We start from the raw sequence: 22149 nt of genomic DNA on the forward strand, positions 1-22149 counted from the left end.
CATTAGAGATTAGAGATTTCATGAGCCCATTGGGATTTTAAACCACTTCTCCCCAGTTTTAAACCACTTCTCGGGATCTCATTTGAGAAATAGTCATTAGTAAACAACTCACTGAGGATACATTTTTTTTCTCCAAGTTCTCTGCAAACCTTAAATGATTTTCTTTAATTCTAATGACAATACTTACTATTTTTAAAAGTTGTTTCATATGCACACTCAAATTCCTATGACTTCATTGTGCGATTGCACAGTTATATTTAGAGAAGTCAGAGTTAAGCATGCCAAGAACCATATCAATAAACCTGTTAATGTTTTTAATAATTTAAAACATCCCCAAATCTTCACAGCGGAAACTCATATAAGGCAAAGGATATGATCAGCATAAGAAAAAACTCACAAAATACATTATTCACTTCATGTGTCTGAATACATAACTTATATGAAAGGTTGATTTCTAAACAAAGATGTTTTTGAATCTTGCTGATGTCCATGGAAAAAGAACAGCCAACTGATGACAGAATTAAAACACATGCTTTACTGGAGTTGGTGCATTGCACCAAAGTAAAAGACTGGAACGGTGGGGGGAGGAGGGTCAGGTCCTGGAACATAATGGCAGAGGAGGACCTAGAGGGGTTTGAATGGTTATATGGAAAACAAACAAACACTTTCACATGTACAAATTACCGTACTTTACTGTTGATAGCAAACCATTAATACCCCTAATAGACCGAAAAAAATGTGTTCTGTTTGTCTTTTTAGCATGACTTCTCACTTTTACAAGGAACAAAATGGAATGGAATGGAAGAGTGTGTGCCTGTGTGTGTGTGAAAGAAACAGGGAAAATGCTATACCTTACAGACAGGTACAAGAGACTCCCTGTGTGCTTAACCTGAGGGGATGAGGAAAAGGCAAATTTTCCCAGGATATTTTTGCTGTTACTTAAGTAACAATAAATTGGTATGTATGTATGCACTTTATTTGCTGGTAACCTCTCCTATAATTTTATCCATATGTAGATGTATAATGACGCTTGAAATATAGTATAAGGATAGTTAGAAAACCAAGTTACAATTAAAAAAGAAAATTGGAGGCGGAGCCAAGATGGAGACTCAGAGACAACACATGGCCTAAGTTCTGCAAAGAGGCTAATTCCAAACTGGGAAGTTCAGATGAGGGTAGGAATTCTGGATCAGTACTAGGATAGGGATGCACTAGGTGGGCAGACAAGAACTAAACAAGAGTCCTATAATCCATGTTTGCCTGGCAAACGGGGGCCAAAAAGGAACAAAGGAAACAGGGAGATTGGCTTGGAGTTTCCCGTTTTGCTAGTTTGCCTGATAGTTACCTCTTCTAATTACTAAATTTTAGCTTGGTTTAGGAAGGAGACGAGTGTGCAGAAATCTGTACTGGTTCAATATGCAGACTGACTGTTAGTGATTTTAATTTAATTTAATTCTATTATTATTACTACTTGTGCTTGTCTCTTTTCCCCCCTCTCCAATTTGAGCAAAAGTATCCAGTGCTGCTTCTTTCACTGATAGGTGATTGAGTGTGCTACACATTCTGGGAGGAACTTGGCCCACTCTACCTCTCTTTTCTCCACTTCTCTTTTTATTTCCTTAAAGCTGATCTGAAAAGTCTCTTTCCTTTCACTGATTTTTTCCCTTTTTTATTCACTGACACTCATCCGTGAATTATCTTATAGAAGTCTAACTGAGAGTACACTCTTCTTCTCTCTCTCCCTCTGTGTCTTTCTCCTCTTTACTTCTCTCTCTTCCCACTATCTCTAGAATTTATAGTTGAGATCTTATTTTAGTACTTGTCTATTCTTACCTTTCCTTGTTTCTTTTCTTTCTTTCTTTTTTCCTTTCTTTTTTCTTTTCCTTTCTTTCCCTTTGTATTATTGGTTTTTGTTTTTAGAGTGAAGGTGTTGCTTGACTATCTGGTTTTGGTGAACTGCATTAATTATATATATATATATATATATATGTATGTATGTATGTATGTATATATATGTATGTATGTATTTGAAACATATAAGTATTTGAAAACATATAAGTATTTGAACATATAAGTATTTGAAAACAGGATCAGTGACGTAAATGTTAGATCTGACTCAGTCTAAAGTTACTTTGAAAATACTACATAATGATACAGTAAATCCTCAAAACGGGATTTTCAAAGTAAACCAAATTCCCTAATAACTTGGTTACAATAATAACTACCTATTGCCTTCTTAAACTCAAAGACAGCAGGGACCTTCCCCATTCTCTATAAAACACATATTTCTCCTAGTCCTGGAAACTGTAGGGTGTGGCTTGTCTTCCTGCACACTTCACTAGATCTATACTATTTCATACTGCATTTGCTGTATGAAACCACTGCAACCAGCACCACCTCAACACATTTCACTTCAGATTGTGTACAGAGACACCAGGAGTGGAATGTCAACCCTTCAGCTCCAGCACGCTGGTGAGACCATTCCTAGCTCATAGGACTCTTCTATTCCATATTGAGCAGTGCACCTCCTAACAAAGCCACAGAAAATAGATACAGATCAGGGCCCATGAGACAAAACACGGGTGCAGATTAGGGAACACGTTAGGGAAACATTGGGACAGGCTGGGAATATGGATCAACCAGCCAATGCCCATGTTCAGTGGAGAAGCAATTACAGAAGCCAGACCTTCCACCTCTGCACACCATAATGAACCTGGATACATTTTTCCAGAGGGATAAAGAGTAGGAATGCTCCCGGTTCGAGCCCTGGGCTCCCCACCTGTAGGGGAGTCGCTTCATAGGCGGTGAAGCAGGTCTGCAGGTGTCTGTCTTTCTCTCCCCCTCTCTGTCTTCCCCTCCTCTCTCCGTTTCTCTCTGTCCTATCCAACAACGATGACATCAATAACCACAACAATGTTAAACAATGGCAACAATAGGGAAAAAATAAATAAATATAAAAAATTTAAAAAAAAGAATAGGAAAGCATCCAAGGGTGGGGATGGAATATGGAACTCTTGATGGAAATTGTGTGGAATTGTACTCCTCTTATCCTATGGCCTTATTGGTACTTTTTATTTTATAGATAAAGAAAAAAGAAAATCCTACATAAATAATTTTCTTTTTTACTTCTTCCCTTTATTTCACAGAACCTATCTATTTCTGTTGCAAAAGTTATGGAGGATAACATTAACATGTGTATAAATAACTATTTTGTTTAACTCTAAAATATGATTCTCAACAAGAAGAAGAAAGACTACATTAATAAGACATTAATAAGACATACAAATCTAGGTATCTAGATAAAAGCAAAGGTAGGACCACTATAGAAAATTGCACCACAAAAACATAACTGCCCAAAATCATATGTCAAACTTCTCTTTAGTTACTTCAGTATTATAATCTCTGTGTGTGGAGTGTATACACATACACATATGACAGTAAATTTAATTATCATAATTTAAGAAAAGTACAACACAGACTAAACACTTGCCTCCAAAAAAGACCTTTTTATTCTCTTACAAACAGAAATTTTCTTTCCCTAATATCTCTACTTCTTTATCTATTAGTACCAAGTCTCTTCAAACTACTCATTACTCTTGCCTGCTTGTCTTATCCCACCCCACCCAAATATACAATATTTTTATCTACCCTGATGGTAGTGGGAAAAAAATATCTTTTTAGAACTATTTATTTATCTACTGCATAGTATTACTATACTATATACAGATGTGTATTGACAATGTTATATACCTGAAAACTAAATAATATAAACTAATGCATAGAAAAAGACGCCAATTATATTTGCTGTAGGGCCAAAGAAATTAAAAACTGATGAGCCTTTTTCAGTGTTTAGAGTAGGAAGGCTCTCCATCAATGTTACTGAACAGTCCATGACTGTTGTGAGTCCTATCCTCTCCCTTCCTTCCATGAGAGAACAACTTCAATGTCTATAGTTAGAAAAGGGAAGTCAGCATATACCATATCCTACTCAAATGGACAGAGATCTCTTTGGCTTTTTCCATGATTTCTTTAACTTGCAGGAAAAAACCTAGAGCAAATAAACAGAGACAGATAAAACATTTGTATGTGGAATAGTAGCTCCTTTTGTAACAGTCTAAGAACAATTACTTCCTTATTTCTCTCTTTTTTTTTCCTCATATGTCCTAGTTCTAGACCATTTTTTAAAATTTTATTTATTTTCCCTTTTTGTTGCCCTTGTTGTTTTATTGTTGTAGTTATTATTATTGTCTGTCTTCGTTGTTGTATAGGACAGCGAGAAATGGAGAGAGGAGAGGAAGACAGGGGGAGAGAAAGATAGACACCTGCAGACCTGCTTCACCGCTTGTGAAGTGATTCCCCTGCAGGTGGGGAGCCGGGGCTTGAACTGGGATCCTTACGCTGGTCCTTGTGCTTTGCACCATGTGTGCTTAACCTGCTGCGCCACTGCCCGTCTCCCATTCTAGAACATTTTATGTGACATGGCATAACCAGTTTAATGTCAACCTCAAGGACGAATAGGAAATCTAGTTCAGTAATTATTTATTGAGTATTCACTTTCACAAATTGGTTTGAAGTTCTTTACAGAAAGACTAGGGGAGCACACAGGCAATTGTGCCAAGCCCCACAATTAAACATTTTGGGGCCCAGTATGGGGGAACTGGGCCACACATGGCAGAAAAAAACAAAGACTTTGGATAGCTAGTCCAGACGTTCAGAGATAAAGGGGAAGGTGAGGAAAGGGAAATGAAGTTGAAGATTAAACAATGAAATATATAAAGGAGAGAATTTAGCCATTTTAGGAAGGAGTGATACCAGTTATGTTTACTACTGGAAGAGACTTATTTCCAGGGAGGAAAACAAGACCTTTCCCTTTACATGCTGAAATGTCCTATTTTTTCTAGTACAGAGTGCTAAAAAGTGATTTTTCTGTTAAAATATAAATATAAGATTCCTGGAAACATTATCCTTATAATTTCAGTAGAAATTAGACACGTCTGTCTACGACCATGACCATAACACCTTGAACACACCCAATCTTGTCTGATCTTGGAAGCTAAGCAGGGTCAGGCCTGATTAGTACTTGGATGGGAGAAATTAGATACTTATAAAACTGAAAATATTCTTGCATTTTATTTCTTTTCCATCTTTCCTGTCACAAAATATCCACACTAAAATACATAGTATCAGCGAACAACTTTGCTCTTTAGGATATGACAGAACGCCAAACATTTTTGCTAAGAGAAACCATTTGACAGTGACAAACAGGAGCAAAGAATTACTAGAACTGTGTCTGAATACCAACTCTGCTACTTTGAAGTTAAGTAGCAATGGCTGAAGGCCTACTCCTTATCAATTCTCTTACATCTAGGCAGTTACAATGGCGTCTATTAAAGTTGCTTTGCTCTGGAGATTGTGTATGTGTGGGGGTGTATGTGTGATGGTAAATCTATGTTTCCAGAAGTAGCTGTTAAATACACTGAGAAAATTATGTCAATATCTCCTCTTTAACAAAAAAAAATTGGCATTATATCTTTAGTACTAGATAAACCTTCAAACCTAGCATAAAATGCTTTATTTATCTAAAACCTAACCTTCTATTAACACTTTCGGGCTTTCCTGACACAAATTTTATTTACTTATTTATTTGATAGAAATAGAGAGAAATTGAGAGGGAGGGGGAAGATGAAGAGGGAGAGAGGTAGAGGAAACTGCAGCACTATTTCACCACTTGTTAAGATTCCCTCATATAGGTGGGGTCAGGAGGCTTGAACCCAGGTCCTTGCATGCTGTAGTATGTGCTCTTATCCAGGTGCATCACCACCCAGCCTCCACAAAATTCTTTATGAATAAGATTCACTTCTTACCAGTATGTGGGCTAGTGTCATGGCAATGCTACGACTGCTACTATGGTCAAAGCTGCTCTAGAGTTTGCCTCCAGGGTTTGTTACTCTGAAGTTATACTTCACATTATATCCAGCTGACCACTTCCCAGCCTGTCACCTCTTTATTCTTTGCTAAGTGGAAACTAACCTTTTGATATGCTAGTCATCATTTATGCCTGTCTGCCACCTACAGTATGCTTGCTGTCTTCCAAACTCACATGCTCCACCCCGCCCCGTGTGTGTGTGTGTGTGTGTGTGTGTGTGTGTGTGCCTGTCTTTTTCTATTTTTTTTCTTTATTGGGAGGATTAATAGTTTATAGTCAACAGTAAAATACAGTAGTTTGTACATGTGTAACCGTTCTGTTTTCTACATAACAATTCAACCCCCTCATCTCTCTGTCTTACCACTTTCTGTTTTTATTTCCTTTGCTCTTCTTTATCATGAAGCCCACATCTCTTATTTTTTTTATCTTCAAAATCAGATATTTAGTTCAGACTTTTCTCTGACAACATACCAAGTTGTCAAGAATGATTATCTTCTACTCCTTTAATCTTAGAGATTTGTTTGTTCCACCATTACAGTACTTTTATCATGCACTGCCTAATTTCTTCTGCCCCCTTTTGAAAAAAGGATTTATTTTCACTGTTGGAGGACCAAAGCACTGCTCTCTCTCTGCTCTGGTTACTGCTGGTGTCAAGGTTTGAATGTGGGAACTCTTTTATGCAAGTCCTGAGAACTCTGACTTTCTATCTCCCCATCCTCTCTGTCCTGCCTAATATTATCATTAAAAAACATTTTACTTCTTCATTTTATAGGACAGAAAAATTGAGAGAGGAGCAGGGGGAGATCTAGTGGAAGAATGAAAGAGAAATATGCAGCACTGCTCCATCACTCATGAAGCCTCACCTCTGCTGGTGGGGAACAGAAGTTTGAAGCCAGGTCCTTGCACATCATAGGTAATGTGTGTGCTCAACCGAGTGTGCCAATGCCTGGTCCACACCTGGCATTATATAAACCTGTGAGCTGGTCATATCTGTAAGTCTGTAAGCTTCTCAAAGATGAGGGGTATGGGGCCTTACTGTAGAAAAACTTCATATTGTATGTATGTTACATGAATTCTTAATAAAAATCTAATCAATAAAAGTTTATTAGATTCTTCCAATGATCTTTTAAAATAAGAATAACATTCATTGTAGAAGCATGTTACTTCCTGCAAATCAGCTCATTTCAGATGAGAGGCAGCACAAAATGATTCTAATTTGCTAAAACCACTAATAATTGCCTTCGGAGAGATCTGGAGAGATGAGTAGAGGATTTTCATGGTTTGCCAAGCTGAAAATAATAGACCCCCAAAGACATTCAAGTACTAATTCCTGCAATATGTGGATGTTACCGCATATGGTAAAAGTAGTTTTACAGACATGATTAACATGAAAATCTTGAGATGAGGAAATTATTCTGACTTACCCAGAGGGGTCCTGACTATGATCACAAAGACCAAGAGAGACGTGACTATAGAAAAGTAGAAGGTAATATGGCAACAGAATCAGATCGGAGGGATGACTTTTGAAGATGGAAGAAAGGTCCACAAATCCTCGGAATCTAGGCAGAAACCAGTAGCTGAAGAAAACAAGGAAACAAATCCTTTCCCAGGGTCTCCAAAAAGAACAAACTTTCCTGGTACTTTAACTACCATCCAATAAAAGTGACTTTAATGTTTCTGACCTCCAGAATGGTAAGATAATAATTTAGTACTGTTGTATCACTAAATCTGTAGTAACTTGTCACACCGGTAGCCTCAGGAAACTAACACACATGGTAAGTGAAAAGTGAGTCTCTTTGGGTGCTGTAGAAAAATCTAAAGAACAGAGAGATGCAGCCTGTGAGGTGATGTAGTAGCTAGTGATTCAGGCTTGACCATAAGAGGTCCCAGTTTTGATCTCTAGCACTGCCTGTATCACAGTGCTGCTCTGTTTTTTTCCTCTCTCATTTAAGTAGACAAGTGCATCTTTTAGAATGACTGTAGAGATCACCAGTCCATAAACCACAAGTGTTATGTCCATACCTGTGAATATTATATGTGTTTGGAATCTGAGAAATTCTCTTATTTCTTCATTTTCACTTCAAATGTATGAAAAAGCCCTCTGGGTACTGAGATCTTAATAATGTGAACAAGGATTAAATGTATTCACATATAATGACAGTTTCCATACATATGACTGGACGGGCATTAGAAGCAAGACGTCATTAATGTAAACAATGTGGAAATATCTAAGAGTTCAGATCCTTACAGACCTACTAAAGAAGTCATGCTGGAGAGAAACCCAGTGAGTATACAAAAAAAAGAAAAACCACTAATAATAATGTGTGTTACATTTGTCCTGCTTTATATCTGACCCACCTTTCAGCTACCAAGTTGTAGATGCTATCATGACTTCATCATTCTGACTTCCCTGGGCAGATGACCTTACCAATGTGTCTCGGAACCTCATCTTTCCAGAGCTCTGCCCCACTAGGGAAAGAGAGAGACAGGCTGGGGGTATGGATCCACCTGCCAACATCCATGTCCAGCAGAGAAGCAATCACAGAAGCCAGACCTTCCACTTTCTGCAACCCATAAAGAATTTTGGTTCATACTCCCAGAGGGATAGAGAATAGGAAAGCTTCCAATGAAGGGGATGGGACACGAAACTCTGGTGGTGGAAACTGTGAATTTGTACACCTATTATCTCACAATCTTGTTAATCATTACTAAGTAACAATAATGATAATAATAATATGTGTTACAATATGTATACTGCCCTTTATTTTTTTTTCCACTAATTGTATCTGTCTTGGGAAAATGTACATTTTTTTTCTAATGATTTTTGATACCTATATTTGTCCTCATTGGGGAGTGGGAGATTTCTTTTTTCAAAGATTATTTGTTAATATGAGAGAAGAAAGAACCTAAGCATAGCTCTGACTCATATGATGCTGGTCATTGAACTCGAGACCACATGCTTCCAAGTCTACTAGTCATATGCTTCCTCTAGGGGCTTTTTGTTCTTCTTTCAAAAGCTGTATTATGAAATCAATCTGCATGAAGTGTTTGACAACAAAAATATTACAAGATCACCCATCAATGTTTTCAATTTTTACTTGAGCTAGCAAAATAGATCACCAGGATAGATAGTACTCTTGCTTTGCTATGCTTGCCAAACAGGTTCAACCTGCCCCCCATCACCTTGGAGGAAGCTTTGGTGATGTATCTTTCTTTCTATCTAAATGAGTAAATTGGGAGGGCCAACAACATAGCTCACTTGACTGATGCACTGCTTTACCATGTGTGCACCACAGGCTCAAATACCCCAGCCACTCTGAAGAAAATTCCAGTGCTGTGGCAACTTTCATTCTCTCTCTCTGCCTCTCTGCTATCTCTGTCAAAAAAAAAAATAAAATAAGTGAGCTTGGATGGTGAAGCCCCACAGGTGGTGAAGCAGGTCTGCAGGTGTCTGTCTCTCTCCCCCTCTCTGTCTTCCCCTCCTATCTCCATTTTTCTCTGTCCTATCCAATAACAACAACATCAATAATAACTACAACAATAAAGCAACCAGGGCAACAAAGGGAAATAAATAAATAAACAAACAAATAAAAGTAGACGACACTCTGATAATTGAATATGAGTCCTGTCTGGAGTTTCATTATTCCTAGAGATCCTCCAGCACTGTTATTGTTGAAGAGGACTGAAAGGATAAGATTCATTGACTAAACTGAACCCTGTGTTCCCCTTTCTTTATGCCTTAAGTTCCACCTGTAAGCAAGGTACTTTAATACTGTAGCTTCTCCTTCTACCTTATCTCTCTTAGCACGATCCCTTTAAGTTCCATCTAAGAAACTCTCCGGTCTAGTGCAGTAGAGCTCAGGACTTTATAGTGGAGTGGCAGGAAGGGTTTGAGATAGAGGTGGGGATATGATTCACAGTGGTGGGAGGAGACTTAAGCTGGAAGTGGGAGTGGTGTGCAAACACCTACACTAGAGGAAAGAAAATAGATTCCTTCCTCTAACACATTCCATAAAGTCAGCATCAACCTCATACCAAACTGGGGAGAGGCATGACAAGCAAACTACAGACCAATCTCTGATGAAAATAGAGACTACTAACATCTTGAGCAAATCACTAGAAGCGAGAGAGTGACATTTACACATGGGACTTAAGAAACAAAGTAAAAACAGGGTGAAACTTGGACTAAGGATATAGGGAATGATGAGAAGAAAGGCACTTGAAAGGACCTTGAGGACCCAATGCACAACAGTGTAGGAAAACTTGAGTTGATGATGTAAGTGGTGTGCAGATACCTATCATGGAGAGATGAGAAGTTATACCCATGTGACAATTAGCTTATACATCATTGCTTTCCCCCCAAAAAGAATTTCTTATTAAAAATAAACACTATTTACCTAATAAAGTATAAAAAAGAACTTCAAGCTCACAGTTTAAAAAATTCATGGACTGATCTAACATGAAGATCACAAGTCTTTGTAATAATTAATTGTACAGAAGCAAATATCATTCGGTAATCATAGCCACTTAGAGTTGAAGTGCTTTCCCCCACAAAAATCTATCTACATTTCAAATAAAAATTCTCAAGTCTTTCTACCTCACCATCTGGAGGATGCTGTTAGTATAACATGTCATTTTATCAAAACACAGATCACAAAAAAGTGGAGAGAGCCTTATAGAAGTCTTTTTGGTGTTCTTTAGACGATTTCACACAACCATAATTAAGCCAGTACATTTCATCAAATAAAAGAGCTATGAGCTATAACCTCAGTGCTAATTTAATACCTTTCTTAACTGAGTAATTTATTCCATGCACATTCCTTGGGCTGTAGAATATACTGAGTTGTTTCAATTAATTTGTTGCAAATAATACATTAATGATTTGTTAGTCATATTATAGAAAGTAAACATATCACAATATTCATAACTTTTACAGTTAGAAGCCTAGTTTCAAAATCACTTATTGCTTTGTTCATTTTTAATTTATTTTTATTTATTTATTTTACCTTTTGTTGCCCTTGTTGTTGTTTTTATTGTTGTTGTAGTTATTATTGTTGTTATTGATGTCGTCGTTGTTGGATAGGACAGAGAGAAATGGAGAGAGGAGGGGAAGACAGAGAGGGGAGAGAAAGACACCTGCAGACCTGCTTCACCACCTGTGAAGCGACTCCCCTGCAGGTGGGGAGCTGGGGGGCTCAAAAGAGGATCCTTACACTGGTCCTTGAGCTTTGCGCCACCTGCACTTAACCCACTGCACTACCGCCCGACTCCCTCATTTTTATTTTTTATTGACAGTAACAGGAACAGGTTGATTTGTGTTTGTTAAATAATCCAAACCACAAGATTTCAGGGTTCTTAATGTTATACAGCTTTTAAGGCAAAAGAAACTCGATGGAATAGCATAAGCTGTCCAGATATTTTCTAACAGTCCATGTAATAATTCATATTTTTGACACTGATAATAAAAAGTAGCTGTGATCTCTTACCACTTCAATCTTCCCCACTACCTGGCCTTTTACTTTAAAATACTCAGAATACTGTAAAAATTGGAAATTACCTTGCTTTGATGATTTCTGATACCATACCCAGTATGATATTTTCCCTCTTGCATGGATGGACAAATATATGTCCATTCCAACAATGTTAATAGAAATATACTTTAAACATCTATTTTAAAATAGGAATATTTAAGTACTTAAAGTTCTATAAAAAAAGGATGACCATGTTAGGTCAAGTTATTAACAAGAGGGAGGTCACTTGGAAATGATGCTGAGGTCAGGCTAGTTAAATGAAGCAAGTGCTAGAATAAGAGGCAGTAACATATATTTCATCTTAGATACAGCCTTTAATTAATGGACTGTGCAAACTTTAGAATACCACTTACCCTCTTTCAATTTCTGCTTCCTCAGCTGTGAGCTGAGAAAAGTGGGCTAGGCTTGTGTACTATGCCATAGCTAATTCTTTGTAGGCTTTCCTTCCCCACATTAGAACTAGATACTATACCATAAAGGTACCCATATATATCTGTGTGCTTAGAGGAAGAATGCTCAATTGCACATAGTCCAAGAAGAAAACACTATTGGCATTCTTAAATCAATTGTTGTAACTAGAGGCATATGAAAAGGAACTGGTGTCACTTAAAGAAAAACAATTCTAAGCAAACATTCATTGACAGACCCTTTAATGAATCTACAGAGCCACAGAGTCAGGGAGAGAAAACTTGTTCTTCAATTCAGTTTGCTTAGGAACAGAGTGATGCAGAGCTAAGTGTCAAAGTATATCCTGTTCTGATGACAAATGGCCGAGCCATTTGTCTTAGGAGCTAAGAAACCATGTAAGAGCTAACAGGCACCATATCCTGAATATCACAGGAAAAGACAAAAAAAAGTGCTCTTGGATCTCACCCTTCTTTCTCAACATCACAGCCCTTTACAACCACAAATCATCATGTATCCAAATCTTGACCTCAGTGAGCAACTCAACATTCCTATGAAATCCTACTTTCATATCTCAGCTCAAATTCTACCCAATGCTATTTCCTCTTCTGAGGTAATATACTTGGAAGCATAAAAATTCTACAGCCATACTTTTCCTAGATGAGTAAATTTGAAAAGTAGAATGGGAACACTCCTAAATGTAACAATAATACCAAAGAGTTAAATTTATTATTTTTTGGTAAGTTTTAGATATTTATATAATGACAATAGTCAATAATACAAAACAAATACTTCCCATTCTTTTGGTGTCATGGTTATTGCTGGCGCATGGTGTCTGCCATAGCTCCACAATTCCCATTTCTACTACATATATTTTCCTTCCCTTGAGACTCTCAGAAAGTCTACAGAGTAAAGTTCATCTTTCTGTTTCTACACAATCTCTGAGTCGCATGATCTTATTAAGTGAAAAAAAAAGTTACTAGAGGAACAGACAATGCAAACATCATTTCCTTTAGGAAAATGTGAAAATACTGGCAAAAAAATCACTATTTAGGATAGAATTTGCCATAGTCAGACAAATCATTATCATACAGGCTTAATAACATAAAATAAAATAAGATAGTTACCATTTCATAATAACATTTACATGGAAATTTATAAGCACTTTTTTTTTCCAATGGGCACTGTTCCTAATTTTGGAAAATTACTTATGCTAATTGAAGATAACATTGATACTACTTTAAAGGTTCACTGTGAAAGTTATCACTCTTTTGCAAACATCACAGTCTTCTGTTTTTAAAAATAACTTCGTATGTTTTCCCAAATTACTGCTGTAGGTTGTGTCTGATTATGAGATGTCTTGGTTGTTTATATTTGAGACATAATCAGACACAACCTACAGCAGACTGTGGCACTCCTGTTGCAGTGAACTGGCTCATTTACATAAGTGTACTGCTTAGTCATGCACATCACCCAGGTTTGTGCAAAGGTTCTACCACATTAAAGGAAAACTTTAATGGGGTTTACAGACAACAATATTTATACACATTTCCCATGTTTGGGAACTACTCTCTTCCCTGATGAAGCTTTCTGGTCCTTTTTCCACCCATGACATCATTTACCCAGACAATAACTTGGATCCACCTGCATATCAGATTTCAGGCTCAAGGAAAACAAAAAACAAAACAAATAACAACAACCACAAAAACTAGTATAGCTACAGGCCCTTTGTAATATAACTAAAATGGGCCAGTATACTAGCTATCTACAAAACTGATACCCCCCCCCCACAACTCTTTATCTACACTATTCCAGACTTTAGGTTCATGATTAGTCAACAACTTGTTTGGCTCTATATGTTAACTCTCTTTTCAGCCACCAGGTTCTAGATGCTACCATGATGCCAACCGGATTTCCCTGGACAAACAACCCCACCAATGTGGCCTGGAGCTCCGATTCTCCAGAGCCCCACCCCACTAGGGAAAGAGAGAGGCATGCTGGGAGTATGGATCAACCTGTCAATGCCCATGTTCAGTGGGGAAGCAATTACAGAAGCCAGACCCCATAATGACCCTTGGTCCATGCTCCCAGAGGGATAAAGAATAGGAAAGCTATCAGGGGATGGGATGGAATATGGACTTCTCGTGGTGGGAATTCTGTGGAGTTGTACCCCTCTTATATGTTTTTGTCTGTTTCCTTTTTATAAATAAAAAATAAGAAAGCAAATACTTTATTATGAAGATTAAAATAAAAAAGGAAACTTCAGTACTGTTTCTTTGACTCTTGTATCTGCTTCTCTACCTCTCTTCTCTATCTTAAAAAAATAAAGACGACAGTAGTCCCAAAAAATATTTTCATGATAAAGGTAAAATAAAACAGCCACAAGAGAAAGACTCTATGAAAGCAAGCATATTTTGCACCAGCAGCTGGCATTAGCCTTTAAGTAACTATGCAAAATGATTACATAATCTGTACATATGAATACCCCAGTGATAATAGACATTTCAAAACCTGACTCTTTTCAAAGCGTGTGAGAACTGTTTTCAAAGCTTCATATGGATAGATATAGGTTCCTAATGTCCACAAGTAACAACCAACGAGGGTGGTCAGAGGATTCAACAACATTATTTCAACTGAAAAAAAGAACAGATTATCTTCAAATTATTTTAATTTTACTCCTAAAAATTATATACCATATAAAATAAACTTTGAATGTTTTTTCTGAATCCAAGAAAAATACATAAATAATTCTCAGGAAGTTTACTATCATTATTTTTATTTGTATACAATATTTTTTATTTTTTAAATTTTCTTTATTTATTGGATACAGACAGCCAGAAATCGAGAAGGTAGGGGGAGACAGGGAGAGAGAAAGAGAGCCACCCGCAGCACTGCTTCACCACTCGCAAAGCTTTCCCCCTGTAGGTGGGGACACATGATAGATAACATGTGTACTCAACCAGATGAACTACCACCCAGCCCCACTATCGATAATTTGATAAAGCTCCAATGTCACACATAAGGAATGAGGTACAGTTTTACAGTTATATATTCCATAAAGTAACTTGGCAGGTCCTACCTCCTTCAGGATCCAGACTCCGTAAGTAAACACATAAAGGAAAAATGAACATTTCCACCTGTAGAAGGTTGAAAAATATATGGCATCAGTTTGTATATTTCACAGTATATTTTGAAATGTGAATGAAAAAGTCCATTAAATTTCCCCCACCCCAACCAGGGGTTCATGTTAATGATCACTCAGGCATGACTTACTGTAAACATTTTAAAAGTTAATAGGGACATTCATAACTTAAATTTTCATTTGCTTGGTTACTTTACTTGCTCATTTTGTCTTTGTTCAACAAATGAATTTCCTCTTGTTAAACAGGTAGCTAGGAAGACAGCATGATGGCTATGGAAAAGGCTCTCATGCCTGAGGCTCTGAGATCCCAGGTTCATTCCCTGGCACAAGCACCACTATAAGCCAGCACTCAGCCAGAACTGTGTTTTTCTCTTGGTATTTCTCTATCATCAAAATAAAATAAATTAAAAAATAAAAACTTAACAAAGTGTCATATTTCCACAGTACAAGGATCTATACAACTTAATTGTTCATCTGATTCAGATATTAGGTAACAACTTGGCTTAATTTAAGTGCAGGTTTTAAAAATACCTTAATACTTAAAATCAAGTACATTTTTCATCTTTCAACAAATAATTATTAATTCATTTGTTAACACATTTCCTTCCTAAAGTAAACCAAGAGAACGCTAAATAAATCATTAACCAGAAACACAAGTATGAATAATATACCATACCACTATATGGTTGTTATGGTTTATTTTTAATGAGGACAATGTTTTCAGTTCTCTTTTGATTTTAAATGGTTGATGTGTAAATCTCTTAAAACAATTCTTTATGTAAATATATCTATGTATATATATCTACTACAAAAATTTACTCTAGTATTCAGTGCCTATAGTTTCTGATAGTGTTCAGCTGTGCCTTTAAAGTTGATCATATTTTACTAAATAGCATTCCTGAGGTTAATCTGTAATGATGGTTATAAGCTAGAAATAAAGAAAAGGGAAAAAGTGACTAGTCAACTTCATTTCGTCAAGATGTAAATTTCCTTTTTTTTTTTTTTGTTTGCAAGCCATGGAAAAATATGAAATAAGATTCATGTTGCAGAAAAAGCTTATATAAGTGATAATGAGTTTCAGGTAAGAGTAAAAGAACAATGATGGGGTCTTCAAGAGCTCGATGAGAAATAAGAATGCCCTAAACATATAGAAGTGTCCCTCAGAGTTTCATTTCTCAGTTGGCTCACTGAGTCTGCAAATAGTCTGAAACTTAAGTCAGAACTAACACTTAAAGGAAGAGTCTTAAACTTTTGAGCTGGAAATCCTTCATGAATAAAACCTGAATTATAAAAAAAAAAAAAAAAACTGAGAGAAGCAGTAGTGAGTCAATGAAAGCTTCCAAGCTATACAGAAAAGTAATGCTTAGGAGGCTGGGAGGCGATGCATCCGGTTAAGCACACAAAGAACTGAGCACAGGGATATGCTCAAGGACCTGGGTGTGAGCCCTCTGCTCCCCACCTGCAGCTGGGATGCTTCACTAGCAGTGAAGCAGATCTGCAGGTGTCTTTCTCTCCCTCTCTCTATCTCATCCTACCCTCGCTGTCCTATCGAATGAAAAGAAGAAAGAGAAGGCGGAGGAGGAAGAAGAGGAGAAGGAGGAGGAGGAGGAGGAGGAAGAGGAAGAGGAAGAGGAGGAGGAGAAGAAGAAGAAGGAGAAGAAAAGTCCCTTGGGGGATGGGCAGTAGCACAGCGGTTAGGAACACATGGCATAACGTGCAAGGACTGGAGGAAGGATCCTGGTTCGAGCCCCCGCTCCCCACCTGCAGGGGAGGGGGTCGCTTCACAAGCGGTGAAGCAGGTCTGCAGGTGTCTTTCATCTCCCCCCTCTTGTCTTCCCCTCCTCTCTTGATTTCTCTCTGTCCTATCCGACAAAAACAACAGCAATAACAACAACAACAACTATAAATATCAAGGACAACAAAAAGGAAAAAATAGCCTCCAGGAGCAGTGGATTCATAGTGCAGGCACTGAACTCCAGCAATAACCCTGGTGGGAAATAAAAATGTCCTTAGAAGGGGTGGATTCATAGTGCTGGCACTGAGCCCCAGAAACTAGAGGCAAAAAAGAAAAGTAATGCTTTAAAAGCCACATCTGTATGCACCAACTGTAGGTAAGAGATTATTCCTTAAATCTAATAGTCTGTAAACAGTGTTAAATCACTGACTTAAAACATTAAAACAACAAAAAACCTCATACCAAAAGCCCCTTGTAGGTGGTTCACTTTCTGCAGAATCTATGGCACTGTTAACTTGAACTTCATCTCAATTATGAGCTAGTAATGGAGGCTGTGAGCAAGTATCTTGTGTTTCTTTCTGCTTGAATGTACAAGGGCTGGCTTAAATCTGTGTAGCCACAAGGGGTCCTAGGTTTTGTTTAATGTTTTGCTGTCACTATCTTGAAATTCTTAATAACTGTTGAATAAGAAACCCCATATTTCATTTGCAATGGGCTTTCCAAAATATGTATGCAATCTAATTAAGACACATAAATTCTCTCAATTTAGGGTTAACTTACTAATACCCAGATTTTAGTTTCATTCCTGTAATGGAAGAGAAATACCAGTTTCTGGAGCAATATTTACACAAACATGGTCATACAGATTAAAGGTAAAACTGCACCCCTAAAATATACAGTCATGTAAAACAACTTTACCTTCGTCTTAAAAATTATGGATTGAAAGAAACAATGGAAAAATAAATACTAAGAAAAATACTATGTGTGATAAACTGTTTTATCATTATACTGATGACACAAAGAATCGGTGGTGTAAGTAGTTATTTCTCTCCAGTCTGCCTTAACAATTGATAGTACTAAACCAACTTATTTAATGCATTTTACTGGTCAATTTTGATGCTCTAAAAGGAAACTGAATTTGTAATTCCTTGACTACATGACTTACAAGAGTAGATTTTGTTCAAAGACTCTTTTGTTAGTAGACAATGATTAGGCAATTTTTATGTACAGTAACATTTTTATGGTAGTCATTGGAATTTCCACAATCACTTATGTGTTTATGTTTTGTTTCACCACTAGAATGATCCAGCTTTCCTAAGGTATACACTCTATTACTGTGAAACCCATGCTTTGATCTCTCCATCATCTGAATATAAATGTGTGAAGAATATTTACCAGGCAGAATTTATTTCCAAAAAAATATCCACAGGAATCAAAATGTTCAAGCATTGTGTCAGATGCAGAAAGTACTTAATGTGCATCATGTAAATTGGTTTTACAATGTCTTGCTAATAGCCCCCAAATCAAACCTCTTCCAACTTTCAAAAAAAGCAGTCTACAGAAAGAGAGATAAAGGTGAAGGGATGAAATTTAACCTATTATAAGAAACAGAAGAATATTTATACAGAAGAAAAAATAATCAAACTAGATTAGAATACTGAAGGCAACAAGTTTCAGGTCTTCAAAGAAATAGGCAAGTCTTTACATTATAGCCCTGTCTCCACAGTATCTGTCACCTTGTATAGAAAAGCAAAAATCTCAATCAATCAGAAATCTGGACAGTTTCCTGTCACTAATGATTTTTTAAAAATTATCTTTATTTATTTATTGGATAGACAGCCAGGAATCGAGATGGAAGAGGGTGACAGAGAGAGAGAGACAAAGAGATAAGTGTAGCACCACTTCACCACTCACAAAGCTTTTCTCCTGCAGGTGGGGACCAAGGGGCTTGAACCCACATCCTTTCTCATTGTAACATGTGCACTCAACAAGGTGTGCCACTGTCCCCCTGCCCCTAACGATGTTTTTTGAGGCAATGAAGCAATTCCTCATCAATTAGTAACTGCTAATTTCAAAAGATGAGTGGGAATAAAGGGAAATCCTAAGTAGCCTCAGAGTTTTAGGTGAAGAAAACCAGATTTGGACCAAGAAGATCTGCGGTGTTGTCACAATCTGGTGGCTGGAGTTCCTGTTTTATCCATATGTAGAGTAATAGTGAACAAGGCATTGCAAGCAGCTGCTCTATGTGAAGTTCTATACAAAGTACACTTGACCACACAGATAGGCTGAGCCTACACCCATTCATCTGCTACAAACCAGGGATCTGAAACAGAACTTAAAGTAGCAAACAAGGAAACAGAGGGTCGAACCAGAGGCAGTCTACACATCTTTTCAGTGGTAGGTCTAGCTGGTGGAGATTTTCAAACCCCCAAATAAATGAAGACAACAACCAAATGTCAACAAAGGTCTACGAAGATGCAGTATATAATCATGGAAGGAAGTAAAGGAACAAGTTGAAGATACAGAAGAAATGACTACTAAAAGGTATTCCCTCCCTAAAGGGATCAGCTAAAGTTTATATTTTACTTTTTTTTTTTTTTTGCCTCCAGGGTTGTTGCTGGGGCTCAGTGCTGGTGCCAAGAATCTACTGCTTCTGCCAGTCATTTTTTATTTTTCCATTTTATTGGATAGGACACAGAGAAATTGAGAGAGGAGGGGAGATAGAGAGGAAGAGAGACAGAGAGACATCTGCAGACCTGCTTCACCACTTATGAAGCACACCCCTTGCAGGTGGGGAGCTGGGGTCTTGAACTCAGATCCTTAAGTGGGTCCTTGCAGTTTGTGCTATGTGCACTTAACTGGGTGCACCACCCCACCCCTTACTTTACATTATTAACATGATAAAAGAAGATATATTCCCTAAGAAAATAAAAGAAGAAATCTATAAATCAACAACAGAGTATCGGGTAAGATAAAATGAGATTATCTGTGAGATAAAGGAACACTACAAGAATTCTAAACATGAAATGGCATAATGCCACCCCCCAAAATGGGGGTAGATATAGCCTGCAAAATTAAATGACTGATAAAGAGACAATGTCTTCATACAGCTGAAGAAAAAAACAATAGAAGGGGCTAGGAAATAGTTAATTCCATAAAGTGCATATATTTCACCAATTGTGAAAGTCCAGATTTGAGCTCCAGGCCACCACATGGAAGTACTATGAAAAAGGGAAGCTTTAAAGGTTGGGTGGTGACAAATTCAGCAGAGTACATGTGTAGACATTCACAAAGACCCCTGTTGAAGTCCCCAGCCACCACATGGGAGCAACTAAAGCGGGGGGGGGGGGAGTGTAAGCTTCACACTCAGTGAAGTGGTATTGTGGTATTGTGTTGTCTCTTATTTGTGTCTCTTTGTTTCTTTCTCTTGTTCTCTATCAGAAAGAAATCAATCAAATGGTTACTGGGAGTGGTGGAGTTGTACAGGCATGGAGCTTTAGGGAAAACTCTTGTGGTGGAAGCTTGGTGGGGAGGAGTCCCAAGTTATGGAACAGTGGTGTCTCTTCTTTTTCTCCTTCTCTTTCACCCTCTATCTGGAAAAAATTTTTTTTTTACTAGGAATGAATCCCAGTGAAGCTTTGGTGGCAAAAAGAAACAAACAAACCTAGATGAAAGAAGACTCAAGGGGCTGGATAGTGGCACATTCAGTTAAATGCACAGAATACTAAGAGCAAGGACCAGCTCAAGAATTTGGGTTCGAGGCCCCAGTAACTCACTGGACACTTCACAAGGGGGGATCAAGTCTGCAGATGTCTATCTTTCTCTTTCTCTCTCTATCTCCCCCTCCTTTCTCAATTTCTCTCTGTTCTACCCAAGAAAATAGGAAAATATGGCTGCTAGGACCAGTGGATTCATAGTGCTGGCACTGAGGCACTGAGCCCCAGTGATAACCTTGGTGGCAAAAAGGAAGAAAGAAAGAAAGAAAGAAAGAAAGACAGAGAAAAAAAGAGAGAGAAAGAAAGGAAGGAAGGAAGGAAGGAAGGAAGGAAGGAAGGAAGGAAGGAAAGAAAAACCTAGGTCTAGAGAAGCAGATAAACCAAATCAGATTAAAGTGGTTTCTGAAAAAAACACAAGTGAAAGACTGAAATAGGTGCTATAATCAAATAGATAATAAAACACACAAACAAAACGCTAAATTGTATTGCAGACCATATCAACTCAAAATCACATTCTAACAAATATTTAGAATCCTACATGAAATTAAAAAATAAAACATCTTTGATACCCAGGCAAATACAAAAACAAGTCAACATACATATCAAATAATAGTAAGACACTATCAAGGGAGCCAATGCACAGGTGACATTAAATTCTTCCTCTATATTACTAGATTTCAGAAGAAAGGTAAGACTCATCAAAGGAAGAGACTGTCAACCTGCCTTTCATTTGTAAAGGATATGAAAGACAGTCTCACATATTCACAGTCTCTAAATACATTATTCATTAGCCTTTACTAGTAAAATATTCAGGCCAATTCCAAGTCACTGAGATAAAAATATAGCTAAGAATTCAAAAAGTATAATTTTAAAATAAAAAGACTATGGCTAGCAAGATAAATGATTGTTCTTAAATCTCACTGTCAAATTAAATGCTATTGTTCATGAGGTATAATTTAATATAGAGCATGTAACAACAATAACCTAGGGGTGGATGAATTTTGAGATTTCATTAATTAAAACAGGGAATGAAGAAAACGTATTCTTACGTGGAAATCTCAAAAGACTCTTATTATACAAATAAGAAATGTAAAGAATATTTCTTTAAAAATTAAATAACTTCTAAAAAGATAGCAAATTAAATATAAAACTTTACTTCTGTACCTCTATAATTGCACTGCCACACAGAAGAAGTATTTTGCTCAGGAAAACACAAAACTCACAAGAACACAGACAACAGAAGTAAGGACAAGCATCTTGTTTTGGTGCCTGCTGAGTAGAACCAGGATCTAAATCTAAGTTGGTGGTGAAGTGTGATGCTAAGTAGTACCACAGGCCCCCACCCTCCTCTGTCCCCATCATGCCCCCTTACATACTTCCCCAGAATCCCTTGCTTTGGGGATGATGGAGAAGCACTTAAGTCGGCAGTGAGAGTGTTTCATAGACACCTATCATGATGAGATCATAATTTTTACCCATATGCCAACAACTACTCTATAAACCACTAATCCCCTCAGTAAAATGATTTTAAAAAAAGTAGAAGAAGCACTACATAATTTTAGACAAACCCTAGAGGAGGGAAAATGTCACAAATTAGCAGTCTCTATTGGCAACAGAAACTTAAGAATTCGTTTGTCCAAGACCACACTGTTGCTGAGTGACACCAGGAAAGCAACCTAGCATAGGGAAGACAC

The 22149-nt window shown here is 37.4% G+C and overlaps 1 protein-coding gene across 2 annotated transcripts in view; it reads right to left on the reverse strand.

The window, feature by feature from the left end:
• CERS6 (ceramide synthase 6) overlaps positions 1-22149 on the reverse strand; it is a 294482-nt gene that overhangs the window by 113790 nt on the left and 158543 nt on the right. For both annotated transcript variants that reach the window (XM_007539315.3, XM_007539314.3), the window contains exon 4: positions 14942-14999. In XM_007539315.3, the coding sequence (XP_007539377.1) occupies positions 14942-14999 (58 nt within the window). The remainder of the gene's footprint in view (positions 1-14941; positions 15000-22149) is intronic.

The sequence above is a fragment of the Erinaceus europaeus genome, chromosome 18, assembly GCF_950295315.1.
Source record: "Erinaceus europaeus chromosome 18, mEriEur2.1, whole genome shotgun sequence".
NCBI lineage: Eukaryota > Metazoa > Chordata > Mammalia > Eulipotyphla > Erinaceidae > Erinaceus > Erinaceus europaeus.